Here is a 26799-nt window from a genome sequence, read left to right as displayed (position 1 = left end):
CTTAGCGCAAAATGGTTTCTCTTTGTTTCAAGGCAATATACTGAATGAACTGTGGCACCTAAAGCATGAACACCTGCCCTTGGTTTGGCTGCCCTCCTACAGGGACAGTGTATTCTGGCCTTGCAGAAGGCTGTATGCTCCTGCACCAGTGCAGATCTGGCTATAAAAACCCCTTGTTTGAATCCTTGTTAATTTACTTTTAAAGTAGAAATGAGATTAATCTACAAGTACTTCAGCTCATAATTTCCTTTCTGAAAAATCTTGATTTTCTGTTTTGCATAGTGTACGTGAAAAGATGAATTTATAATCCTATCTTTTCTTCTGCCATCCCAGCATTTGAATCAGTATTTGAATCATGATGGAAGGTGACAGCTTGTGTATTAGAATGATGAAGTTAAAAAGCAAATTACTGTCTGCACGTTAGCCAATTTAAAATCTTGGTTATCTATTGTGCCTAGTTCATTACTCTGCCTACACGGTGCATCTGCCAGCCAGCACAACACAACTGTTTAAATGTCTGCATAAAGTTAAATAAAAATAATGATTAATAAATCTTGAAAGAGCATTCATAACAATGTGGAATTTAGGTTTCTATTTCTAGTCTAGACTTTTGTAGGAAATATAGTTTGTTCTTAAATATGCTCCTAAAGAACTCCTGAAATTAGTAATTTTTTCAGGGTTTTAGGGGAAGGCATAAGGGAAGAAAAAAGATTTTGAAATCAGCTTAAATATTACAAGTGGTGAAATGCTAATAAAGGTCCATGTGACATGGCACAAAAATCAATTTAATCTTTGATCAATTATAGAATATTTAAATTTTTAATCCAGACCACAGTTCTTGACAATGCTTATTTCTATCCTTAACTTTTGCAGCTGATGGAACAGTTGACAGTGGCCAGGGGTCATCTGTGTATACTGAATCTGTGGGCAGTCAGCAGGCTGTGTCCTTTGGTTCCCAGCATGAGCAGTCAGTCTCAAGCACTGGAGTCCAGGGATACCCAGCTCCAGTTGGCCAAGTGCAGTCCCAGCAGCATGGAGGTTATCAGCCACCTGCAGCGGTAAGCCACACCTCACAGCACTGCAAATGCATGGGGTTACTTGGTTTTGTGTGTCTGCTGAAAGGTGAGAGGCAATCTGCCAGGCCATCTTCCATGTATGTTTTGTTTTGCATAGGATGCAGATGCTGCATGGGAGGAGTTCAGGGGCTTTTTTTTTTTTTTTTTTTTTAAGATGACTGATTTTAGAGGAGGAGGGGAAAGTGCAAGAGCGTCTTTGCCTTTAAAGCTTTTATTTAAACTTGGCTGCAGTTAAGCAGAGGAATGGGTTAGTCATTTTTGTGAATAGAAGTAACATCCTCAGAACAAGACTACCTCTTGAAAATAAGCATTTAGTCTTGCTTGGGAAGGTGGTGTGTGTATGTGTATATGAAGTTACCAGGGATCAAGCTGCTGGTTTAGTTTGAAGAAGGGATTAGAGTAATTGAAGCCACTGCATGAAATTGCTTTGTGTGTTCTGTGAGGCTTTGATTACAGATTGTGCAGGTAAGACTTTTTAACTGTTACAGAATGTTGCATGTGAGAGCTCCAGACTGAAAAGACCCCACATCCTTGTTCCCGGTTTTATTTCTAGCTTGTGTTGATTTGCTCATCATGTGTATTCCTTTTCCCTGGAAAGTCTGCACTGGGCACAAATACTTTTCCTACTATGTTCATTTGTGTTGCCCTTTTATTTTGGTATGTTTTTTCCTTAGTATGTTTTTAGATCTGAGTAAGAGAGTATGCAGAAATCTATTCTAATTCTGGAGTAGAACTTCTGCTACTTTTATATTGTCTTCAGTGGTTCCCTTGTCGCTTGTTTTTTACACAAATAAAAATCCAAGATTGAGGCAGACATTATGGTATAATGTAGTAACACCATAAAGGAGAAGATGTGACACTTAACATGGAGGGTCCTCACTTCTTCTGGTACCTGTGGTTGTAGGCTTTATTACAGAATCACTGGTGTATCTAGGATTTTGGCAAACAGGCTGCTATCACCCACAATCAAAGCATCTCCATCTTTTTCAAAGACACTTAACCTGAGGTGTGTGGTACTGTTAGTCCTTGATGATGAGTTCTTAATCCCTCTAAATAAGCTGCTCTTCTGGGTAAGCCATATTTTGGAGTGTGGGCACATACTGGGCCAGAAGCCATGTCACTCTCTTAGGATGGCTGGCTTCCAGGTTGAAAGACCAGAATCTTTTGGGAGGAGGAGGGAGAGCAACAAGCACTTGATAAAGGAATAGTTAAGCTGTGTAGTTTGCTGCAAAAACGTGCTCAATGCTGTGTGGTGACAACAGTGGTACCAGGAGGCTGGCAGACTACAGGGGCTACTGACCCTTTGTTGGGAAGGGGCTGACAGATCAAAATTATTTTGACAACTGAAGAAATGGCCTTAAAAAGAAGCACAGAGTTCAATTTGATCAGGACAAGAACAAGGTTGGTGCTTAAACTGAAATAATCAGCTACACAAGTACATAATGAGTAACCATGGGCTAGGCAGCCATTTTGCAAAATAAATTTTGAAAAGGTCAGGGATTACACTGGACCCACAAGCTGGACATGGTCAAAAACATCATGCTGTCATGAAAAAGGCAAACATCCCATTATATGAAATAGTAGTTCTGCTCTTGGCTATTGGTAAGTCTATCCTGGACACCTTGGTTGAGGGAATTGGAGGGTGGCTTGGGAGAAAATTCAGAGGAGAGTTTAAAAAAAAAAAACCCAGGGGAAATACAAAAAATGTGGTTTATATGGGAAGACTGAAATAATTGAGTCTATAAAAGATAAGCTTGAGCAAAGAGAAAGCTCTAAAAGGCTGTTATGAAATAAGGAGAGGCTGATCAGATCACAACATTGTTCTTAGATAGAATAAGGAATGATAGGCCGAAATTGCAGCATGGAATTGTTGTTTGGGAAGGGGTTTATTTAATACTCAACAAAGATAGATAAGTATTGTGATTTCCATCAGTGCAGATGCTTCTGAGCTATTTGGATGAATTAGAGTCAGGAATGATGTATACCTACTCCTGCCTTGGAATAGATGATGTATTTAGTTAACTAATTGAGTTCTTTTCTACCTCTCTCCCAAAATTTAATCAGTTTAGCAAGATTTCTCACAATGCAAATATTGAAAGTCAGATCTCCACTGAATATCTTGTTGTTTTCTCTCTGGAGGTCTGTATTTTATTTTATTTAGTTTGAGAAGTTGTGGATTACCTCCATAAGAAACATACACTGCCTCTCTAAAAATATATTTTCATTCACTTAAAAAATCCACAGCAAAACACAATACAGCCCCTCCCCCCGAAAAAAAAAGCAATAACGGAAGCCCCTGAGCCAAAAAATGCAAATCCCACCTCAAAACTTTATTCTGTTTCTTCCAATTTGATTGGATTTTGACCTTTTGGATTATGGCAAAATTTAAAAATCCAGATGTTTTTATTGGCCCAGCATCTGGAAGGTGGTTGTCTAAGTCTAATTTTACAGAATTTTCCACGGATTAAACTTGAGTTTTTTCCGCAACTCATGTTGTAGAAAGTGTAAGGTTTAAATTTTTATGGTAAAGTTTCAGTTAATAAAGAGCCAGCTGCATACATTAATTCATAATTTGGGCAGAGGCACTGCTCCAGCAGAAGAACTGGGTGACACCTGTAAACACACATTCACTCTAATAACTAATCAGTGCTTGAAAGCTCATTTAGTATCTAAGTTTTTACTTGTCAGACTACCAGGTGCTTTGAGTACACACACTAGGGCTTGTAGTCCAAGGGAGAATATTCTCTGTCTGATGTGCCTTCCATGTGTTTCTCATGAGGATTCTAGGGAGCTTTCCACACTGCTCAGTAACCTAAGGCAAACTGGGCTCCTCAGAGGTGCACACAGCCTGTTCCCAGTGTGTCCTGGCATTCATTCAGCATTCTCATATCTTGTGGTACCACATATTAGTCAATATTGGGCCTTTCATTGTATGTCTTCATTTCTTTTCTACCTCATTATAGTTTTTGCTGGTTTTGTTATTACTTTTTTTTTTTTAAGTGTTCAATTCTTAACTTTTGTTTTCCTCCTTTAGCCTCAACGTGGTCGTAGCATGTCAGTTTGTGTCCCCCACCTTCCTGCTCTTCCCTGTATGTCCTGCATCCCTCTCAGTGCTCCTTGCACCCCACCACCAGCGCTGTCTGCACCTCTTTCTCCTTTCTACCTTCGGACTGTCCCTGAAGAAACCTTTGCAGAAAAGCTTTCTAAAGCCCTGGAAAGTGTCCTGCCCATGCACTCTGCCTCTCCACGCAAGCATCGACGCTCCAGCCTGCCCTCCCTCTCTGTCAGTCCTGTATGTGTTACCATTTGCCTCCTGGCACAGTAAGATAAGTTATCATTAAATACATCCTGGGCTCTGGGCATTTTTAAAGCGAGAAATTGAAAAGTCAATTCCTTATACTGTGCTGCTGGAATGTTGATTTTGTTATTTTTATTTATTTCTATGAAGCAGTACTGGTAAATATTATCAAACAGTGGCTGACTGCTTGTATCTTGTCTTTTAGGACAATATACATGTAAATTACCCAGTTGTACCATAGAAGGTAAAGGGAAGACTAGTTCTTAATACCCAAAGTCAGAAGACTTTTATTTTTCAACTTCTTAATAAACACTGAATGTTAATTAAGCCCTTCACAAAACAACAAGCTTTTAAAGCCTGATTGTTGTGGCTGCTTATTCTCAAAGCTTTGGCTAGCTATGATAGTGATATTAGATATTTAAAGTATGAATAGTTTTGAGGTATTTTTTCTAAATTCTTATCAGAAATGCCACTTCAACTTCTTCTTAATGGGAAGGAGCAGTAGTTTCACATTTCTTAGAAAGTCAGGTGCAAAGATAATGTGCAATAGAGGAAGAAGATTCCTTTCCATTTTGAGCTTCGGTTTACACAAGATAAATTTTGAGAAGCATTTTTATGTAAATGAAGTAATTGGAACCAGGTTTAGAACATAGGCCAAGTACTTAATCTGTAGGACCTTCTCATTAGCATCAGTCAATATGGAAATTTGCTGCTGCTTTTCCGGACAAAAGAGGCTGGGGAGAAAGTAAACAATGTGGAAAAAGCAACTTGAAAAGCTCATAAATGCCATATGTCTTGAACATTACACTTACTACTGGCTCCTGAAAATTTTTTTTCCATTAGGGAAGAGCATACATTGTCTCTGGGCATACTGCAGGCAGAGATAAAAAGATGCAAAATTACTAAATTGTTTCATGTTCTTACATAGAACTCTCTTCAGTGAAATATTCCCTACAACTCTCAAATAAGATGAGCCTCCTCTGAAGTAGTACCTCAGATGAAGTGGAATTGCCTGAGGACTCTGCTGTTATTAAACCTATGGATGTTTTATTGTCCAGGCAATAGTTAAGTTTGTTTCAATGAATGCTAATTTCTTATATGAAAAGGTATGATCATAAGCTATTAAATGATGGCTTTTGTCTTACAAAATATGATATTAAATGATTTTTATGATGATAAATTATTACAAATTTAATCAATTTATTTTTAATGGAATAAAGTTTATTGCTATTTTGTCTTACAAAAAATTTCCTTTTAGCTTTTTGGATAGCATACAGGACACTAGCACTGTGGCTTTTGTATTGGAAAGTACTAACATCTACTGTCATCATCTGAGTACAAATTAGAGGCTTTGCATTGTTGCTGTTCTCAAGTTCTGAATTTCGTATTCCACATATGGCAGTGACCTCAGGGGTTTGATTGGATTTCAAGCACTGATCACAATGGATAGGCCATGACAACAAGTCTCGTTCCATTGTCAGGAGCAAAATGGGTTTCTTTCTGTGAACTATTGAAATTGAACTGGAAAAGCAGCTCTAACACCAGCAAATGTTCCCAATTGTAGCTATGCCTGCCATGGATGTATTTAATGGATATTTACAACTCACCTAAATTTCCTAAGTACTGTATGTTTTTGACCATGAATTGAGTATAAATTCTATAAAGTTACTTCACAGAACTGCCTAGTGAACTGTGCATGTTGATGTGCTTTCACTTTTAATGTATGAATTACCTGTCTTGTTCATGTCAATACAGCCTCAGCATCCTCGTGGGGGAACACCACCGTTCCCAGATTCACAGATATTTTTCCCAACCGTTCATGAACGGCCGGTGTCTTTCTCACCACCACCTGTCTGCCCGCCGAAGGTGGCAATTGCTCAGCGGCGCAAGAGCACTTCATTTTTGGAAGCCCAAACTTGCCACTTCCAGCCATTGCTGAAGACTGGCCAGAGTTTAGTTCCACCTGGTGGTAGTCCCACCAATTGGACTCCAGAGGCATTTGTTATGCTGGGCACAGCAGCTCAGAGAGTCGCTGGAGAGCCTCTGCATGTGCAAGTTAATCCTGTGTTTGAGCAAGCTCCTGTCCACAGTGACTATAGATCTGGACCAACACCTCCAGAGGATGCTCACTACAGGATGCATCCAGAAGCTGTATATTTGGTGGGCATGCACTATCCATCACAGGTATCGGAGCAGTATGATCAAGTAGCTTATAACTCTCACGTGACTGAACAGCATTTGAAGCAGGTCTCTGAGTCAAACCATGGGCAAGGTGGTCCTCCACAAAGCTCTGTGTTCGACTTTCAATCGGGGCAAACATATCTGGCACGACACGTTCAGAGCCTGAGGCTGGATTCTGGGCTGGGTCCCCTTTCTCCATTATCCAGTGTTTCAGCTCCCCTGAGCACAGAGGCAGCTCAGATGACGTTCCACCAGGTGTTTGTTCCGCACTCAGCCCCGGCTGTGCTCTCCCACAGTGCCGATGGCAGAGCGAGCTGTGTCTTTGAGTTCCATGTGCACACGCAGAGCTCTGCTCCGGCAGAAGGGGCGGCTTTGCCCCCGCGGGCCTACAGGAGTCGCCGGGGCTCTATGGAGACCAGCCATGAGGAGTCCAGCCAAGGCGTAGGGTCGCATGGTCGGCTTCAGCCTGTGACAGAAGAGCAGTGTCACTATCTTGGTGCTGGGGTAGTGGGTCCCAGAGGGGGCTCTGCCAGGCGCAGCTGGCCAGAAGGAAGCCCAGAATACTCCAGTGATTCCTCACAGCTGACTTCCTCTGACACTGGTGATTTCCAGTCTCCTCCCCCTACAGGGGGATCATCTTCTGCTTTTGGTTCAGACTTCTCATTGCCCATTGTTCAGCTGCCTCAGAAGGTGTTGCAGGAGTCGCAGCTCTTCATCTGCTTCCCCCAGGGAGCCTCAACTCAGCAGGCCTTGTCCACCTCGCTTTCATCAGGACCACCTGCATCCTATCCTCAGGTTACAGGAGCAAACCCTTCCACAATTTCACTGCTTTTTATAAGTCATACTAAAAGGGAAACCTTGCTTTTAGACCTGCTCCACGTGGTTCTAAGAATTAGCATTCATGGGGGTGTCTTTCCACCAAGTCTATACTAGGATCTCTTTAACTTAACCAGGTTGCTATGAAGTAATGAGGCATTAGCAACCATCTGGTCTGTGTTCAGATTTGTCTGAAATATTGGTAGGGCTTTTGTGTTAAAAGTAAAAAATGGTCAGTGTTCCTCCTGGGACTAGCTGTTCTTTTGGTGAGAGATTGCTGGAGTACCAAATTGGCTTTTAAACAGTGGTTTTAATGAAATGTATCTTCTCCACACTTAGAATCAGCAGTGGTGGTACAACTTGCTTTGTGTTTCTCTTGATGCTCTTTTGCCATTTGAATGTGTTGCTTGAGGTTGAACTTTGATACAAATAATGTTTCATTGGACAACAAGGTTATTTTGGTGACTGTCCAAAATGCAAGAGCTTTTTCTAGACTTGGGGAAAGAAAGTGGGAAGAGAGGAATGGAAGGACCTGTGTTATGTACGTGTACCTGGATTTGGGAATGTATTTGTTGAAGAGGTATTTGAAGAAGCTAAACAGGCTAAGTAGTTAATTAATGGCACAAACAACTGTTGCTAGTTGCTATTGCCACCCTATAAGCCTTATATGGTGTCCTTTTAAATAGCAAAATTTGAGACCCGAAGCTTAGTTTGGAGATGTGTGTTTTATCAGCATATGTGGTTTCTGCATTTGCAATGGTCACTTTTCTGTACACTGTGAGGTGTGTGTCTATATACATTGTGTCTGCGCTCCTAGTCTGAAGTCTCATAACTTTCTGTGAAAAGAGAGGATTTACTTTAAGTAGACTTCTCTCTTACCTCTTTTGTCCTTGGAATTAGAGGCTTTGACATTTTAGTTCCTGGAGTATTAGTAACTTTGAGATTTGTGTGAAGGGGAATCATTTTGCTCTGTGTGTTAAGTTCAAGAGTTAAGTATTTAAGGCTTTCTGTAAGGGATATTAAAGGTGTTTTAGTAAAGCTGGAACAGCTTTCATCACTAGTCTAATAGGTAGTAATTGCTGTGCTGTAGAATTTGTAGAATGAATCTCCTACTCAAGAACTTTGAAAACTTTTTTATCCATAAACCTTTGTTAAACTCAGGAGGTAAATTCAGATGGATATAAAATACATTTGGAAAACAAAAGAGGCCACTTCTTTTGCAGAATATAAGTTCTGGGATCTTTTACTTAATTCATTAGAAGATTAGAATTTGAAACCAAATGGAGTCAGTGTGAACACATATTACAGCAGTGAGGTGTAGTACATGTGTAGATCCCAGCCTGAAGCTCCTAAAACAGCAAAGAAAAAAATGGTTCTTTTCATTGGTAGTCTGCTTTCTCCAAAGTTTCCATAATTAGAAAAGTATGGAATTTTAACAGACATGTTCCTAATGAGCTTCTGCAAGCTGAATGATCACAGCATGAAGGAATTTTCATAGATATTTCTGATATGATACATATGCACCAGATGTGCTTCTTACAAAGGCAGTTCACCCGAGTGGTGCATGCTCAGGCAACTCATCTGGAGGTCTTTGTCTAGTTCTCTCCCAGGAGCTGATAAAGAAATACACTTGTCACAAAAACAATAATGCAGATCCTGGGATCTGATAAAAAATTTTCAGCCACAAAAACAGTAATGAAAGTCCATTCCATTTTCCTTTGCATCTTCCACATTCATTTGTATGCCACTCATCCATTTTTTTCGTTGCTTGCTCGAAAATTCTGTCTTAGCTAGAATGTTAACCCTCACATTCCTCTATATCCAATTCTTGGTAGCCTTTGAATGGTAGTGACTCTGGAAATTATTATTAGCTTGTGTTTTGATATGCCTCTCAAAGGAAATTCATGACATTTATGTATACTGGGTTCTTTGTAATTGGTCTAGAATTCTTTATATCTTCTTGCTTGGTTTTTTTATGGATAGTTTTATTTCCGTGTAGCCTCCTTTTATTGCCCCACCTGTCTGTGTTTGGAACACATGTAAAGGTAAAACTTAATGCATCTATTTCCAGTTACCATACCAAGGCATCCTGCTCTTAAAGCATCACCAGTGGAAGAAGAAGCTGGTAGGCTGATCTGTCTCATGTTGAGGGGCATGTGGGTTGCAGAGTCCTTCTGTATTAGTTATTTTGGAAGACTTAAAATGAGGTTCAGAACTCCTCCAGATTGCTCTGCTTTCTTCTGGTTGTCATAATGGAATTTGGCCAGAAGGTCTGCTTGCCCAAAAGGACAAGCTAGAAACCTATTCCAACCAGATAATTCCAGGCAGAAATTCTTTTAACTGCCTGCAGCAGAAACCATAGAGTTTTCCTCAGCTGATTCTCTTTTTTTTTCCCTCCAGACACAGGTGCAAGGCCAGCCAGCCTCAAGCAATGCTGCGGTGCCATCCCAGCCTACTCAACACACTCAGCAGGTAGGATCACACTTCCTAAACTCAGGACTAAAGTACTCATAGTGTAGAATTTTGATGGCTCTTTTAAGAGCAGTTGTCTACCTCTGTCACCATTTGACCCATAGTTTTGCAGCAAAGGAATCCTTTAGTTCTCACCCAGTCTAACATGCTATGAGATACACATTGTATTTCTGAGATTTATTTTAAAAAACATGTTAATGCTTGTTTTCCCATGGCTGTCTTCCCCAATCTCCACCTAAGCTAGCAGTGGTGGTCCTGGTCAAGGGGAGACATGTCAGGACTTGCAGATTGAAGTTTGCCTGTCTAGACAGTCTATTCTCATGATTTCTTCTAACTGGAAATCTGATCTGCAATATTCTCTTCTCTCAAGTACCTTGTATTCCTTTATAGAATCTTTATTCTTGGTTTCACAGGAAAGAATTCTCTTGCAAGATTTGGTGTCACTAATGGAATTGTATTAGTAATGCTAATAAGTAACTGTTAAAGCTTCATTGACTTGGCATATTCTGAGGAACTACTGATATCACTTAGGAGAGAGTAAAAAGCAGAATTTAAGTAGGATATGCTTTTAAAAACCTCCTCTGTTGGGGTGTAATACAGCTTCTCCCTCTTTTTCCTGCTACAGAGTGCACAGCAGCCAGCCTCTTCCCAACAGCCTGGACAATACCAGCTGCAGCAGCCCTCAGTTTCTGCCAGCACCACTCCTGCACCAACTGTCTCTCAAAGTCAGACTTCACAGATCATGCCAATGCCTCAGGCAGCAGCTGGGACACAGGTAAACAAAATTCTTTCTAGCAGAAGATTTTTTTTTCTTCTTCATAGCTGGTAGATTCAATATGCTGCTGCTTTCACTTTTGTCATCTTTTCTAATGGTTTCAAAACATTCATACAAACAAGAGTATTTTTATTGAAAACTGTCAGTTTTGTGGAAAATGTGTTGGAAACCTTTTACACATGGCAGTCGTGAGTAATTTGAGGGAAGGAGAGCACTTCCATGCACCAAGATCTTTCAATTGTCAAAAATATCAGGAAGCATATTGATGAATGGTGAATTGTGAACGGATTTTCAGGAACTTGTCATTTCTCTGTTTCCCATCCACTGTCTATCTTCTGCACCATTACATGTGTAAAACTTAGTCACTTATTTAGGTAGTGAGCTATAGGATTCCTTTCTTCATTCTGTCATCTTTCTTACTCAGCTCTTCTCCTTTACTTCCTGATCAAGAAGCTTCTGTTACTGAATATTGCTTCATTTTGGCTCATATCTCTGTTGAATGTGTGAGCCGCAGTTTTGTTTTTAAAATTATTGTTTTGTTGCTTGTTCATCTAAACTGCCTTTCCAGTTGCATTGTTTGCTGGCTTTAATTGACATATTCCCTGCCATTCTCTGAATGCTGGCACAGTGGATTTTAATTCTCCTTTGCTTTAGTCCCCATACTCAAAGCTGACAGATTTGTTGTAGGGTTTGCACTTCTTTGCTGTAAGAAGGCAGGCTTGGGTCTGGGGACGGAGTTGAGGAGAATTTGATTCTGTTTATGCACAAATCAGTGCTTCAGGGTATTCAAATGTTGCTCTTTCACCCTCTGTGGGTGTCTGTTTCAAGAGCCTGTTGAGCTCTTCAAGGGAAGTGTTGCAAAGTGAGGACTGTTTGGAACTCCAGCCAGCTTCCCAGCCGCTCTGCCAACTGTGCTCCCCAGCCACTTTAACAGAGTGCCGTAACTTGAATAATGCTTTCTTTGACTAATGTGTAAAACTCTGCTTTCCGCAACCCTGCTTTAAAAAAAAAAAATCTATCTCTATTTTCTTTACCTCCCCAGCTTCCTGTTTCCCAACCAGTGTCGATCATCCAAGGCGAGCCTCAATTACCTGTTGCAGCATCTTCTCTCCCTCAGCCTTCAGTTGCCCCATCAGTCCCCATTGGCTCTCATTTCCTACCCATGGGACAGGCCTTGCCAACTTCCGTGGTTCCCCAGTTCCCAGTGTCTCAGTTGCCTGTAGCAGCTCCTCACGTGACAGTGGCTCAGCCAGGTTTCCAGTCGCTGCCCATTTCAATGGCAGCTGGCATGAATCAGCCACTGCTCACGCTGGCCACGTCCGCTGCAGCAGCTGCTGTTCCTGTAGGACCCAGCGTTGTCCCTAGCCAGCTCCCCACACTGATGCAGCCTTTGGCTCAGCTGCCCAGCCAGGTTCTCCCGCAGCTCCTGCAGCCGCCTGTCCAGGCCGTGGGATTGCCAGTCAGCATTGGACAAACTGCTGAAGCTTCACTTCCTGCTGGAGATGCTCTTTACCAGGTATTGTTGCAAGCCAGCAGACCTCCTCTCCACATTTTTTTGCCTGTTCCTCAAAGGTACCGGATCTGAGCTGTGTGCCCTGGCCAGCTCACTTCTCACATGAGAGCCATTGAGCCACTAGGATCAATTTTGTTGTGTGGTAAATAACCATTTTAAGGGGGAGAGAAGAAAAAAAGTCCTTTTCAACCACGGGTTTTGAATTTTTCATATTTGGCATTGGAGTTTGTCTAAAATGACAGAATCATAGTGGAGGGCTTTGTTCAACCACAGTCTGAGAGAGGACAGCTATATATTCATGAGATCTGTCAGCTTGGGGAAACAAAATAAGAAATGGTAACTTGAAAAATAGGAGATGTGTGTTGGAAAGAAAATCAATGGCAGCATATTCAACAATGTCAGTATTTCATTCCAAGTCTGGGAAGGGGTGGGACAGGGAATTCATAGAAATCAGTCAGGCAGCCATGGATCTTGGATGTGACGTAAGTACCTGGTGCTGGTTGTGAACTGCTGGACTGGTGGGCAGACTGCTTCAGCCAATTGGTGTGATCATTCACTGTAAAAGTGGCAACCTGAATAATGATTGAAGTGTTCCTTGTTTCTGGGTCAGCTCATTATGAGAGGACAGGAAAAACACAAGAGTGTTTTTGCTATTTAATCTCAAGAATCAGCAACACTTGTATAACATCTGAGCCGTAGTTGTTCAGCCTGAAAATTCTTCAAGCTCATTTCTAATCTCAGGCTTTAAAATCTTAAGCTATATAGGCAGCTGCAAGAGTTGGGAAATAAAGATTGTTTTTCCTAAGATTTGGGACTGTGAGTGGGAATTTGCTTGTTTGGGCGTGGTGACTTACATGCTGGCTGCATGAACAGTTTACTCCACTTCTTTGGGAAGATTCTGGGAGTGCTTGAACAAGTACAGAAGGTTGGAATGTGTCCCTGGAACTGATATTTTTTTATTACTGTCTTGTTTCCTAATTAGCTCTCCATTCACTGACTTGGTTCCCTCATTTCTGTTACAGAGCTTCCCATCCCGGCTGACACCGCAATACCCAGGGGACTCGAACGTTGCACCTTCCTCAGCTGTGGCCTCTGCCAGTATTCCTTCTGCTGTGCTGTCCCCTCCCTTGCCCACAGATGCAATGGCCCAGTCAGGGTACCTTGCTCCTGTTGTGCAGCCCTACGGGGAACAGAATGTTTTAGTTTCCATGGGCAGCCTGGGAGGACAGGCTCAGGTGCCCCAGCCTCCTGTGAGTTTAGCACAACAGGCCTCATCTGCCTCCTCACAGCAGGCAGTTGTGGAGGTAAATATATGGAATATAATGTAACAATAGATTTTGGATGTTTGACTCCTGCAACAGTGTATCTCTGTGGGGAACTAATCCCTTCTGTGCTTGTCTTCAGTTGGAAGTTAATATTTCAAATTACCTTTTTCTTACAGCAGAATGTCATGCCAATGTGGGGACCTTGTTGCCACTGGTTGTTCTGTTGGGAAGTGAGTGTGCATCCTGCAGGCAAAAAGCAGTAAAACACTTCACTTCTTGCTAGTATTGTAGAACATTTTTGCCATATCAAAGACAAGCTGCAGTCAATAGCCTTTGAGAATCTGTCATTGTGCCTATTCCCTGCAGTGTGGTTCTTGCAGGGAGAATTGGAACTGTCTCTGTTCTGCATTGGCTTGCCTTTTGCACATTCTGTTAGTAAAACTGTGACTGCATGGCCAGCTGTAGTGACATGTGGCAGTAGAAAGGATGTGTGGCTGGTTTCTTCTCTTCACCCCTCCTCAGATGACATTTTGCTTCACTGCAGTTTGCTCTAGAATATTTTGTAAACTAAAGCTGTCCTAGATGCCAGCTGTTTAAACTTCTAAAAAGGCAGAGCTTTCAGCTTTACAACTGGTTTGGGAGGAAACACTGAAGACTACTGGGTTGCTTGAAGAGAAATTCTACTCTTTGGGGGGGATTCTTGATTGTAGGTTTCTATCCATAGGGTACTCAGGGAGTCTCACAGACTGCTGCTTCAGAGACTCTTCCAGCAACACAGCCTGCTCAGTCTACCCCTCTGGCTTCTTCTATGGATAGGTGAGCACTGCTTCTTTTCACCAAACTGAGTTTCAATGTCATGTGTTAGATTATACTTCCATGGATAACCTTTAGATACATTTTTTCATCAGGAGGATTTTTTTCCCACTGGGAGTGTTCTTGAGGATGAGAATAACTAAAGTTCCTAGAGGGAAACCAGGGTCATGAAGGGTATTTTATCGAGGGAGTAAGTAAGGTTGTGTACAGTGATTAACTTTTTTGTCATGTCAGATGGATCACAGGTTTTTTGTCCTTTTGGCACTTGAGCAGAATTCAAACTCCAAATAGCTTGAAAACATAAGATAGATTTGTACAACTCAGCTTTCAAGAGGTGTAGCAAAATAATTACAGTTAGAATTTCTATTTAAGCAACCTGAAGTGTTGACAGGACACTTCTTCTACTCGATGATTAACACACATCTACCACTTCCCAGAACAGAATATCATGTGGTCTGTTAGAGTATTGTTGCACTTATGGAATGCATGGAAGCAAACAGGAAGTTGCTTTTTGTTTCTAGTGCACATTCTGATGTTGCTTCTGGATTGAGTGATGGCAATGAGAATGTCCCAGCTTCGAGTGGAAGGCATGAGGGGAGGACAACGAAACGTCACATGCGGAGGTCTGTCCGCAGCCGCTCCCGCCATGAGAAGACTTCTAGGCCGAAACTGAGAATTCTAAATGTGAGTATTTTTTATTTTAGGGAAAGTTCAGTAGTAATGATGAATTTTTAAGCTTCTACAGGCATTCCAAACATCATCTATTAAGAGCTTTTTGGAGCGTTAGATATGGTAATACTGACTTGCTAAGCTAACAATGGTTGCACAGACTATTCCAGAATATTCGATGTATCCTCAGACAAAAATCATGCTCTACATGGCACCATTTATTAGACTGGAAAGAGAACCTGTTTGTATTATACCAGTTAGTTTGTCTCAGTGAACTTAAGATTCTCGTGCTTTTGGTTTGAAGTGTTATTTTCTTTGCTTTAGGTTTCCAACAAAGGTGATCGGGTAGTGGAATGCCAGCTGGAGACACACAATCGGAAAATGGTTACTTTCAAATTTGATTTGGATGGCGATAACCCTGAGGAAATAGCTACAATTATGGTAAGATATATTTTAGAGATGGAGACTCCAGGCAGTTGTATTTTTTTGTTTAAGGTGTGGAATTGGTCTCCCATGTAGCATGGTGTGTTTGCCTTATTGGTACACAACCACAGCTAGAAATTTGGCACAGAATAGTTTAGCTGATTATTAATTTATCTTGCACACACAAATCACATGGAAATTTGTGTCAGTTTTTACCTTAGATTTGAGGTTTTTATCAAGTGACAAAACTGCTTCTGTTTTTTTGTTTGTTTGGGTTTTTTTTTTTCAATCTGACATTTTCAAAACTGCAAGCAACCTTCTGGAAGTGCCAGGTTAAAGCAATTCTGTTTGCTTCTCTAAGAGCAGGCATTGCTATATCTTCTTATTCTTCAAGCATTTTACCATCATTGTCCATTAAAATGGGAAGATTCTGCCTTTAAATTAAGAAAGGGGAATTGTATTTTGGTTTTTGAAAGTACATAGTGACTGATGCTGCTCTTGACTTGTATCAAAAGAAAAAACTTCTCCATTCAATGTATGATGGCCAGGCACAGGAAAGAATTTGTCCTATAGAGATACATTTAAATCAGAGTATTGACTAGCATAGAATAGAATCCCCATTTATTTTTTTTTTAATTTAAAGTCTTATCTTTGGTCTGGTACAGTCTAAATGAGTCTGAGATGGTTTTAATGTTACTGAAGCTGGTGGAGGGATGACAAAACACAGTAGCTTTTGACACCTTCTTGGGCACCTGTGCAGTGATTATCTTCTGCTTAGAGAGGTGGCAGAGTCTGAATTGGTGTGTGCTGGGTTTGTACTTGTCAAAAGGAACCAAACCAGTGATATGGGAGAAATTCTCTGCCACTAATGGCTTTCTGAGAAAGAGGAAGAAGTTGGTTCTTGCCTAAGTACAGATATTAGCACAGTCAATAACATGAGGTTGTGTGCCAGGAAATACGGAGAGTGCACAGATGTTTTTCTTCACCTTAAACCTAGAGTGATCCTATGAAGAAATAAGAGAAGTTTGATTTATGAAAACTAAACAAGCAAAATCAAAACTAAGACACACTGTCCAAGCAACAAAAACCACAAATATTTGAAGATGAGTAGAAGCAAAATAAGTGAACTTTGTATCCAGAATGCAGTCACATAGTTAAAAGTGTGCAACCTAATTTAAACGTCTGAATCTGGAACATTGTGCTTACTGGTTCCCTCTTGAATATTGAGCAAACTTTAGATTGCAAGACTTTGTTTCCTTTTAATCATGATACTGTTAGGCATACCCCATATAGTTGCCTGTTGGTCCTAAACTGAAAGTACTGAAGATTTCTTTAACTAGTATTCTGCATTGCAGAGGCTGATATAAGCATGCCTGACTTTCCTTTTCTTGAACCAGTATCCCAGGAATTTGATGTAAAGCTCAAGCTTTTTCTCTAGGGCACTTTATTTCTCTTTTCCAGCAGAGACTCTATGACTGACAGCTTTACTTCTGTTTTATGGATTGTCTCTGTGTTTTTCCATGCATAATTTTAGGAGACAGAATACTCTCATGGATTAGACCAAATCAAGAATATGATTTGGTCTTTCTAACTACCAAGTATACTTGTTTAAACCAGTTTTATCCAACATAAGCAAGAGAAGTTATTTTCATAAAGCAATACAATATATTGGAACTAGACAGGCTGAGCAACCTTTCTCTCCCTGTATTTGGAACATAATTCATACTGGCTTTTATGTACCACAGCCAGACTTTAAATCAGTGATGTGCATAGAGGAGAAGTTGTATATGGCATGGAAAGAGAGAAACACAGGAGACATCTTGCAATACAGAATTTTCAATTTCTTTTATATTATATAGTTCTCTTTAAATGTGTCTCATATTGCATTCATTAGACAGGAAGAATTGCAGTAAGGGAAGACTGCTAATTTTAAATTTCCCTGTGCTAAGCAAAGATTGAGGTGACAGTTGATGAAGAAGCGAGAATTGAATGTTGCTCCACAGCAAAGATTAAACCAGGGCACACACTTCTGTGCTGGAGATAATTTGAGAAACAATTGTTTTTCTCTATGTCGTCACCACTTTCATCTTGTTCAGAAGAACAGCAAAGAGAAGACAAACATCAGCACCCAAGAGTAAATTCTGGGTATTCAGTATATTGCTTTGAAATTGTTTGTGGAAAATGAATGTTGCTTTGTTCTTTTGCAGGTGCAGAATGAGTTTATTTTAGCAACAGAACGAGACTCGTTTGTAGAACAGGTACGAGAGATTATTGAGAAAGCAGATGAAATGCTGAGTGAGGATGCCAGCGTGGAGCCTGAAGGGGATCAGGGCTTGGAGAGCATGCGGACAAAAGATGACGGCTTCTTCCCGGGGTCACAGGTATGTGAAGGACAGACTGCCTCAGCTCTTGGTATCTTCCATTTTGGGTGGTATGGCTTTGTGAGTAGAGCTAGCTAGAAATAGAAGCTTCCTGTCATGAGAGATGGCAAAGATCAATAATTAAAAGGCAAAAAGAGAAAGCTTCATATCAGAGTGAGTGCCTAAAATGAAGTTAGAAAGCTAAATAACAGACCTCTTACTTTTTGGTGTGTTTGAAGACTTCCGAAGCTGCTGAATCTCCTAACAGTCCACTAAACAGACAGTCTTAAATGCTGATGCTTCTTGGATTTGAGATTATTGTGAGGTAGGACAGTGAAACCCCAACCCTGTGCTGCTCACTAAACACTGAGAGCCTGGTCTCATGCCCTCCACCCAGTGAAGTACTGAGAGATTAGGTAGCTCGGTTAGGAAACACAGGTTTTGAAACTGTTTGCTGGGTACTGAAAGTAGAGACTTTGCCTGAGTCTCTGCCTTAAATACACCCAGAACTAGTTTGGAACATCCATTTATTTGTTGGATGTTTAAGGAAATCAGTTGGATTTCCAAAAGAATTTTTAGACCAGTTTGTTAACATTGACAGTCACTAAGCTGAGAGTCTCTAAAAACACTGTAGCTGACATTTATCTGGGCAGAATTCCTCTAGACTGGTGATGGTGCTTGGGTCCCACATACTGCTTCCCTTAAATGCCCACATTGCAGTAAGCTAGCGTTTTAAGAACTATCTTGTGGGTTTCTGTTTCAGAATAGAAGTTTAAATTTTATCTTACTTTACAGAAATTAGAGTTCAAACAGCCAGATCCTACATCTTCCATGCCACAAAGAATAGGTAAGTCTTTTGTGATTTTTTTCAACAGTTACCTTTTTCTGTTTCAGCGGATGGGTGCAGCCAAGTTTTTTATTTTGTATGATGGAGTGCACATTCCATATTGCAGGTTATGTATTGAATTGCAACCCTGTGTTACTAAACATCCACCTTCTTTTTGTTTAGGGGTTCCCTCTAGCTCCTTTACCCAGGTTGTTCATTCTGCTGGAAGACGGTTCATTGTCAGCCCCGTCCCCGAGAACCGACTGAAAGAACAGGGCTTTTTCACATCTGCTGTTGTTGGAGGAAATGAAACTTCAGATATGGGTGAGTTCTCCAAAATCTTAAAAGCTGATGCCTAAGACATGTTCTTCAAAACTGTGAAGTTAGTTATCTAAACTGTTCCTGAAGACCTCTCAAAGTATGTGGGGAAGTAGCGAGCTGTCTGTGCTGATAAGAGGTGACCATAATTTGGGTCATACCATGCCGGATTCTTGGAGGAAAACTGCTGATGAGCTGTCTACAAGACTCTGAAACCTTAATTCTCTATTTTAATATAAGCCTGGATTTGTGTGTGGGTTTTTTTGTTTGGTTGGTTTTTTTTAATGCTAAAAAGTAAATGTAGTCTTAGTCTAGTCATAGACAATAATACTATAATGAACTTCTTCAGGTGGACTGATAATTTTCTTTCCTTCCAGTTGCAGCATCTCCTGTACATGGTCCTGGAATGAATCTCTCCCATTCAGCATCATCACTGAGCTTGCAGCAAGCTTTCTCTGAGATGGGGCATGCTCAGATGGCAGAAGGACCTAGCACAGCTCCCCCAGTGTTCAATCAAACAATACCACCATTTCCACCTGCACTTTCTACCATGGCGGGCAGTGGTGCAACTCCTGCATCTGTGGCTACTTCTTCAGTATCTGTTTCCTCCAGCACTGGTGTTTCTCTTCCAGGATCTGTTACTTTGCCTTCAGAAAGTGCAGCTGTTGGAGTTGCACCAAGCACAAGTGTGCCAAGCTCTATTTCTCCACCTCCAGCCTCACAACCTGGACAGCAATCGACCGGTGTCACTTCCAGCGTGAGCGCCCCTGCTTCTTTCTCCTTATCTGCCACGTCCCAGCCTGCTCAGCCAGTGACTGCAGACATTGCTGCCAGTGCCAGCACACCATCCTCTTCAGCACTGCCATCTGCCCAGGTTCCTGGCGTCACTGCTCTTGGTGCTGCTGCACCAGCTGTGACATCTCAGTCTACTCCTCAGCCTGTGAGTAGTATGGCAGCAGCACAGACATCTGTTGCCCTGTCTGTGGCTCAGAACGTGGCTTTGCAGCTTCCCCAGCTCAGCAGCAGTGGCTCAGTGTCCAGTCTGGCAGAAACAACAGTCGTAAGTGCTCCACAGTCACTGCCTGAGAGTGGGCACTCTCTGGACAAATCGCATTCCTGCAGTGCAGCTGGCTTATCTCTGCCAATTGGTGCACCTTTGTCATCCTCAGTAGCATCAAGCATATGTGGTTCAGTCTCTCAGCCAGTGATCCATCCCTTACTTGTTCCATCAGGAATTACATCAACACCTGTCCTACCCCAGATTTCAGGTGCAACACCCATGTTGCCCCAGGTTCCCTTACCTGGTGTCTTGCCACAGCCAGTCACTAACTTGCCTGCAGTACAGCAGACTTTGATCCACAGCCAGCCTCAACCAGCTCCATTGCCCAACCAGCCTCATGTTCACTGTCTGGAGGCTGATGCTGATGCTCAGTCTAAAGCCCCTGGTATTGATGATATCAAGACCCTCGAAGAAAAGCTGCGATCTCTGTTCAGCGAGCACGGCAACGTGGGAACGGTGCATCCATCAGTGTCTCTGGAGACCTCTCTGGTAATGGAAACAACAGTTGTTCCTGGCATCCCAACCACTGCTGTTGCACCAAGCAAGCCCCTGACATCCATTAGCACTTGTATACCTCCGAGCAGTTTGCCTCTTGGACCAACTGGCTTGCCAGTGCTGACTCCAGTTGCAACTCCTGGGCAAGTGATTACCCCGGTCAGCTACATCTCTGCCTCGAGCAGCGTGGCCACAGCAGCAGTGAAAGCAGGGACCTCTCCTTCCAAGCCCCCCCTCAGCAGGGTACCGGTAAGAAATGCAGCATCCGTGTCCATGTTCAGCTCTCGCTGAAACATCTTCCTGGGCAGGATCCTTTTTGTAAAGCAAAATATTTATTCAGGAAGAAGTTTCTTCATTTAATGTAGTATTGAAAGGTTTATGCTCTGGCTGTTTCTATGTGTCCCAAGAGGTGTTCTGTTTTGTCCCTAATGGGTAAAAAAAGTCCAATTCCATTTTATGCTTCTGAGAGATGTCTCTTGTGTCACTGTTAGTTTTTCTTCTTAAACTACAAAGAGTGAAGCAACTGTAGTTCGCTTTTTATGTTTGTTTGGGTTTTTTTTAAATACTCATTTTTTTCAAATAGAATTTGGATGTCTTGCTTTAAATAGCTTTTTATCTTGTGCTTGACCACTAGGCTGAGAAGGTTGGTTGTATATTTTGCCAAGTGGTGGATTCGAGATAGAGGAATTTTGCTTCCTGTCATGAACCTGTTCCTTGCAGTCAAGGGTGAACCTGACTGAAAGGGTTCGGGTTTTTTTAACTTCTCTGCTACTTATTTGATACCTGGATACTGTTTTCCTTTTAAGTGTTAGATTTATGAGACCAGGTTTTTGAGAAATTTAGAAGATAACTGAAAAAAAAAAAAGGTTTTTTTCATTTACTGACACATTCTACAAGCAAAACACTCTTTCACAAAGAAATAATGACTCACAGTAACAACTTGAGAGGTGCTGTGGATGTTGTTACATGCTCACCAACCAGATATACCAATATGTGACATTTTCTTTTAAATGTCTGCCTGTGTGGGGACACAGCACATTTCAGTATTTTAAACTATTTTGGTAGTCCTTTCCTTAAATGGAAATGTAGCCCTTAAATTGAAATAAATTGAAGAAAGTTTCAGGTATTTAACAAACAAAAAACTTTAATACTTTCTGCTTTTTGTTTCTGTAATGTTTTTTTTTGTTCTCATCAACACTTTGTGTTGGCTGTCTTTAGCCAGCCTTGTTTTTGACCACTTTCAGGTCAATTCAAGCTGAGCCAATGCTCCCAGCATCTCCATTCATTGCTAGTCTTTCCCATGTACTCTTTGTTGTCAAAGACAGTAGAAAATCTCTGCTATGGAAGAGTTGGGAATATGTGCCAGAAAAGTTGATAATGAAATCTAGACACAAAGACATCCATTAATATTTCAGTGAAATTGAAAACTGGAAAAGAAATATTGGAAAAAATGGAAACTGGTATTTTTTCAGGAACAGTCAGAGCAGTTAGAAAATTGCTAATTGCAAACCTGTAATTACAAAGACTTGGGTTTAAATGTAATAAATGTTATAGGGTTTTTGATTGTCAGTTGTAGAAATCCCACCTCCTCTCTGATGTTTTCCTTTATAAATTAGTTTTTTTACAAGATTTAATTTTAGTTTCATTTTGTGTTGTTGCTAGCATTAAGGAGCTTATTGCTTTAGTCTTCTGGGGTTTGCTAGACTCTGTGTCTGTGTATTCATTTTGTTTATGGCCAGACAGTTAAATGTGTTTCAGCTTGTCTTACCAATGTATTTAAAGTATGTCTTGCCTCTTATTTATAAAACTAAATGATGAAGTTACCACAGCTTAAAAATTCATCATGCCTCAGAACAGGTAACATCCTCACATGTGTTCCTGCTGCACAGAAAAGTTGAGCTAATGCAACGCGGCCGTTTCCTGCTGAAGTGTTATTGGCAGGATAGATAACTCTGGGGAGAGCATCTCCACAGGGCAGCCACTCCTGCAACTCAAAGCATTGCTTTGAGCTGTGGTAGCACACTGCAGGCCAGAACTGGATCTGGGGCAGACTGTGGCCTGTCCCCCTGTCCTGCAGAGCTCACAGCCTACAGGGGCAGCGTGCTGTAACTCACGAGGCTGCGTGTGTGCTCAGACTTCATGGGCACTGTCAAACCTCAAGATGACAGCTGAGAATAAGAATTGCTAATTGTGCAATGGGTTGCTTAATTCCTAGAACTTGCCACTTCCCTAACAATGGAAATGACTAACTGGAATGTCTGTCTGACCTGGTGAGGAGGCTTTGATGCCTCCTTCTAACCTCTCTCTAACCTCCTCTGCATAACCTGGATACTTCCCCCTACCCAGTTGCATGGCCTAATCACCTTCTGTGGGTCATCAACACCTTTCAGGCTCAAAAAGAAGTGATGGATCAAAACATTGGTGTCAGAGCTCTACACATCTGTTTCTCAACAAGTGGAGACATCCTCAGGCACTGACAGTTCCTGTTCTCAAGTCATGTTGCTTGGAACAATTTGCTGGAAGCATGCAGTTTCTAATGGACAGTTAACATAGAGCTATTGTAATGAGACTGAGTACATTCTTGCACCATTTTAGAAATTAAGCTTCTTGGATTAATTATTTTAGCATTTCTTCCAGACTTGAAAATAATATCCCCAAGATACTTTGTTCCTGGATACTACAGTTTGTTTAAACTGGAAATTATGGCTGCTCAAGGATAATCTAGATTATAAAATAAAAATAAATGAAGCCTTCCCCAGTTTGTTTGCAAAAGTCCCTAAAGACTCTATGCTAACTGTCCAGGAAGGAATTCTCTACCAAAAAAAAAGTTAAGGCTTCTGTGTATGACATGAGTGACTGTGGCTTGGTATCTGATCCTCCTGTTGTTCCATGTCTGACGGACGCGCGTTTCCTCTCCGTTATCCATAGGTGCTCCCAATAGGTTCTGACCTTCCGGCTGGCACTCCATCCAGTGAGCAGCTGCCTCCTTTTCCAGGACCTTCACTAACTCAGGTGCTACACAACTTGGCAGATTTTATCTGCTTCTTTTCCCTTCAGAGAGCATGTTTCAATTAAACCCTCCGTTGCATGTTATTAATGTTCTTGGTTTTCTTTTCTTTTGACTGAGTAACCCCTTTTGTGTAGCTGTAGCAGTAGCCTGAGTGCCTTCAGCACTGGGTGTGAGTGACCTGGTCCAATGGAGGGTGTCCCTGCCCATGGCAGGGCATTGGAACTGGGTGGTCTTTAAAGTCCCTTCCATCCCAAACCATTCTGTCGTTCTCGCCCTTTGGGGTGCTGTACCCAGTGCCTAATCAGGCTTAGGAGTTCTAGTGTATTAATCTGAACTTGAAATGTTTTTTTTTTTTTAAATATAATGCAGTGGAGTGTGTGCATAAAACTTGAACCTGTTTGCTTCTTGAAAAGGGTATAGTAGCAAAATAGTATGAATAACTATATATTGCCTTGAAATGCTCATACAAATGTAAAATTGCCTTTGTGAAGTCCTTATGAGGTTTTGGGGTTTAGTTGTTTCTTTTGATGATTGCTGTTTCGTGTTGTTGTGTTTTTGGTTTTTTTTTAAGCTTTGTTTTGTTGATTTTGTGATTATTGTTGCATTCTGATTTCACTCAGCTTTAAGATTTTCAAAAGCTACTTGAAGTTCTTTACCATAAACATGACTTGAAATGCAGCAGCCGCTTCCCCTGCTGAGCTTCTGTCCTTGTATACAGTAGTTAGGTGGGATATCTTGTGTGTAAATGGTGGTGCCAAGCAATAGAACAAGAGGCCATGGGCAGAAACTGATGCACAGAAGCTCCACCTAAACATGAGAAAGAACTTCTGTACTGTGCAGGTGACCAAGTACTGGAACAGTTAGTCCAGAGAGGGTGTGGACAAAAGGGTATCTCCTTTTTTGGAGATAGCCAGGAGCCAGCTGGATGCAATCCTGTGCCATGTGCTCTGGGCTGGCCCTGCTTGAGCAGGGAGGTGGGAGCAGGTGACCACTGTGATCCCTTCCAGCCTGACCCAGTCTGTGATTCTGTGTGGTTTGTACAACTAAGGCAGATGGCATCTGAAGTTGGAAGAAAAAAGCTTATTCAACTGAAATATTTTCTGAAAGTAGCTCCTTTTTACATCTTGATCTTGGAACCATAAGCCATATTCCTACCCTGTGAGTAGCAAGGAAATAGGCATCTTCTTTCTTCAAACTGAGCAAGAAAAAAACCCACTTTTATCTCCCCCTGATTGCAGAGGCAGAAGCTGGTTTATCTCTTCTAGTCAGTTCTTTCTGAAGCGTGGCTTTACTGAAGAGAAGGAGACAACAACTTGGTGATGATTCTTACCTGCACTGTTCCCATGGTCAGGAAGATGGATCAGGAGACAGTTAGTTAAAATCAGTCCTATGGAGTTGATAGTCCTTTTCATTGCTGGAAACTCAGTATATTAGTAGTATTTTCCCCTAAGCTCAAAAGCATTTGTAAGCCACTGGTATGACTCAAGCCACAGTACCACTGCAAAAGGCTGCTTCCTGTTTGTCATAGGTATTTCTGGCAGGATTTGTAGCATGGAAGAGTCACAAATATAGATCCCTTGCTTCTTGTCCTTTGCAAACAACTTACTGAATTTCACTTCTCATTTGAACTCAGAAGGATTGTCTAGGAGTGAAACAAAATTGGAGAAAACCAACTGGATCAAGTCTAATTGACTGTTAGGGGCATTTGCTGCTATCACATAATACTATCTGGAAAATTACTGGCTTGTCTGAAAGTAGACAGGCTTGCCTCCTGTGCTGCTTCTGTCACTAGAAGGTGATTGCACAACTTTGCCCCTCTCCTTAGTAGCACACTTGTAATTTGCAGACAGAACACACGTCATCTCAAGACCAGTTTTGAACAGTCTGTTCCATACTCTTAAATACCTGTTGTATTTATTCCTTAATTGCTTTTTAAAGCGTATTTAGATTAATCTCAGGTTTCATTTTGGTCCCCTTATTCCATAAGGAAATCTTTATTTCCTGATCATTCTGGTGGCCATTTGTTTACTTGAAGCAAATATCTTCTTGAGAGCATAAGTGATGAGAATTATTTAGCATTTCAGGTGACATGTCCCCTCTATTTTACTGTGTTGGATTAGATTACCTCACTTGTCACTAAGCAGTTGGATTTCTGAATGGAGTCATACATACAAAACCATCTTCTGCTTTTTTTTGTATAATGAAATTGATACAGGCTTTATTGTTCCTAAGGTTTTTTGTTTTGTTTTGAAATCCACATGTCAGGAAGAATGTTATCCTGGCAAGCTTTTGAAAGCATCTTTATGCTATTATGCACCTCTAACTTTCAGTGGAAAGTTGTATTTTTATGTTGTCATGATCCCTGCTTCAGTTTTAAAAACAGATACAGATTCTTTTTTTGTACTTGGAGAGATTAATAATGCTCAAGTTTGGATGAAAATTTCTGTTCTGTAGGGTCAGAATTGCAGCTTAATGGTATCTGACAATACATTCTTCTTTCAATGTATCTTATGGGCATGGCCCTAATTTAGTCATTTTGAGACTTTGGGACTTTTTTTATCTTCAAGATATTTTTAGGTAAAATATTCTTTTCTTCCTCTCCCCAATCCAAGTTTGAAAAACATCTTGTATGCTAACTGAAACAGCTGAAATCTAAGTAATAAGCATACTTGAGAGATTCTGCCCCTCTCCATCATTTTCAAGTCAATCCATCTATGTAGCCTCTCTGAGGGAACCTGTGGGTTGGTGGTTTTTTCTTGATTGATTGGTTTTGAGTTGTATTATAGAGTTTTTCTTTTTTTTTTTAATTCCACCTAATTTTCATGTTCTGTTGTTTTTAAACAAGTGTGTTGCATGAGTTGTTCCCAGTCTTGCTGTGCTATACATGTTAAATCTAAATGTGTAGGAAGGAAGTTTGATAGAAATATGGAAACTGTACTGAGTGCTTTAAATTTTAGTATTGGATATGTGTGTTTCTCAACAATGCTTTTGTTTTTCCTGAGCTGGGACATTGTTTTACTTTTTTCTTTCTCAGTCCCAACAGCCACTGGAAGATCTGGATGCTCAGCTGAGAAGAACCCTTAGTCCAGAGACTGTCCCAGTGACATCTGCTCCTGCCTGTGTATGTTTGCAATGTTGGCAGTTTAGTAGTCTTGAAAAACCTCAATGTTTTTCCAAAGTCATACTCTTAGGTCACTGCCTTTAATATCACTACACCAGTATTTAGATTTTTAAAAATAAAAATTCAGAGTCATCTTCCAGTTTGTAGGACTGAGTCAACCAAAATCGGGAAAGTCTGTATATTGCAATAGATTATGTAATTTCCTGAGGCTGTTTTTTGGTATTAGTTGTTACTCCAGCTTTTCTGGTGATGTCACCAAAGTAGGAATGGAAGTGGCTGTGGAATAAGGGGAAAGAGCATTAAAAAAA

General features: G+C 41.0%; 1 protein-coding gene across 14 annotated transcripts in view; it reads left to right on the top strand.

Annotated features, from left to right (window-relative positions):
* The window catches only part of WNK1 (WNK lysine deficient protein kinase 1), a 98847-nt gene that overhangs the window by 56722 nt on the left and 15326 nt on the right, over positions 1–26799 (top strand). For 5 of the 14 annotated variants that reach the window (XM_077178210.1, XM_077178208.1, XM_077178206.1 and 2 more), the window contains exons 8-23: positions 874–1058; positions 4111–4368; positions 6130–7350; positions 9772–9843; positions 10469–10618; positions 11661–12134; positions 13154–13435; positions 14121–14212; positions 14731–14893; positions 15203–15319; positions 17509–17682; positions 18457–18508; positions 18671–18811; positions 19183–20609; positions 23289–23372; positions 26405–26491. In XM_077178210.1, the coding sequence (XP_077034325.1) occupies positions 874–1058; positions 4111–4368; positions 6130–7350; positions 9772–9843; positions 10469–10618; positions 11661–12134; positions 13154–13435; positions 14121–14212; positions 14731–14893; positions 15203–15319; positions 17509–17682; positions 18457–18508; positions 18671–18811; positions 19183–20609; positions 23289–23372; positions 26405–26491 (4979 nt within the window). The remainder of the gene's footprint in view (positions 1–873; positions 1059–4110; positions 4369–6129; positions 7351–9771; positions 9844–10468; positions 10619–11660; positions 12135–13153; positions 13436–14120; positions 14213–14730; positions 14894–15202; positions 15320–17508; positions 17683–18456; positions 18509–18670; positions 18812–19182; positions 20610–23288; positions 23373–26404; positions 26492–26799) is intronic. The other 9 variants (XM_077178217.1, XM_077178216.1, XM_077178211.1 and 6 more) reach the window with 5 other exon arrangements.

Source organism: Agelaius phoeniceus, chromosome 5 (genome assembly GCF_051311805.1).
Source record: "Agelaius phoeniceus isolate bAgePho1 chromosome 5, bAgePho1.hap1, whole genome shotgun sequence".
Taxonomy (NCBI): domain Eukaryota; kingdom Metazoa; phylum Chordata; class Aves; order Passeriformes; family Icteridae; genus Agelaius; species Agelaius phoeniceus.
The sequence above is the reverse complement of the archived record's forward strand: the minus strand, read 5'-3'. Positions and strand labels throughout refer to the sequence as shown.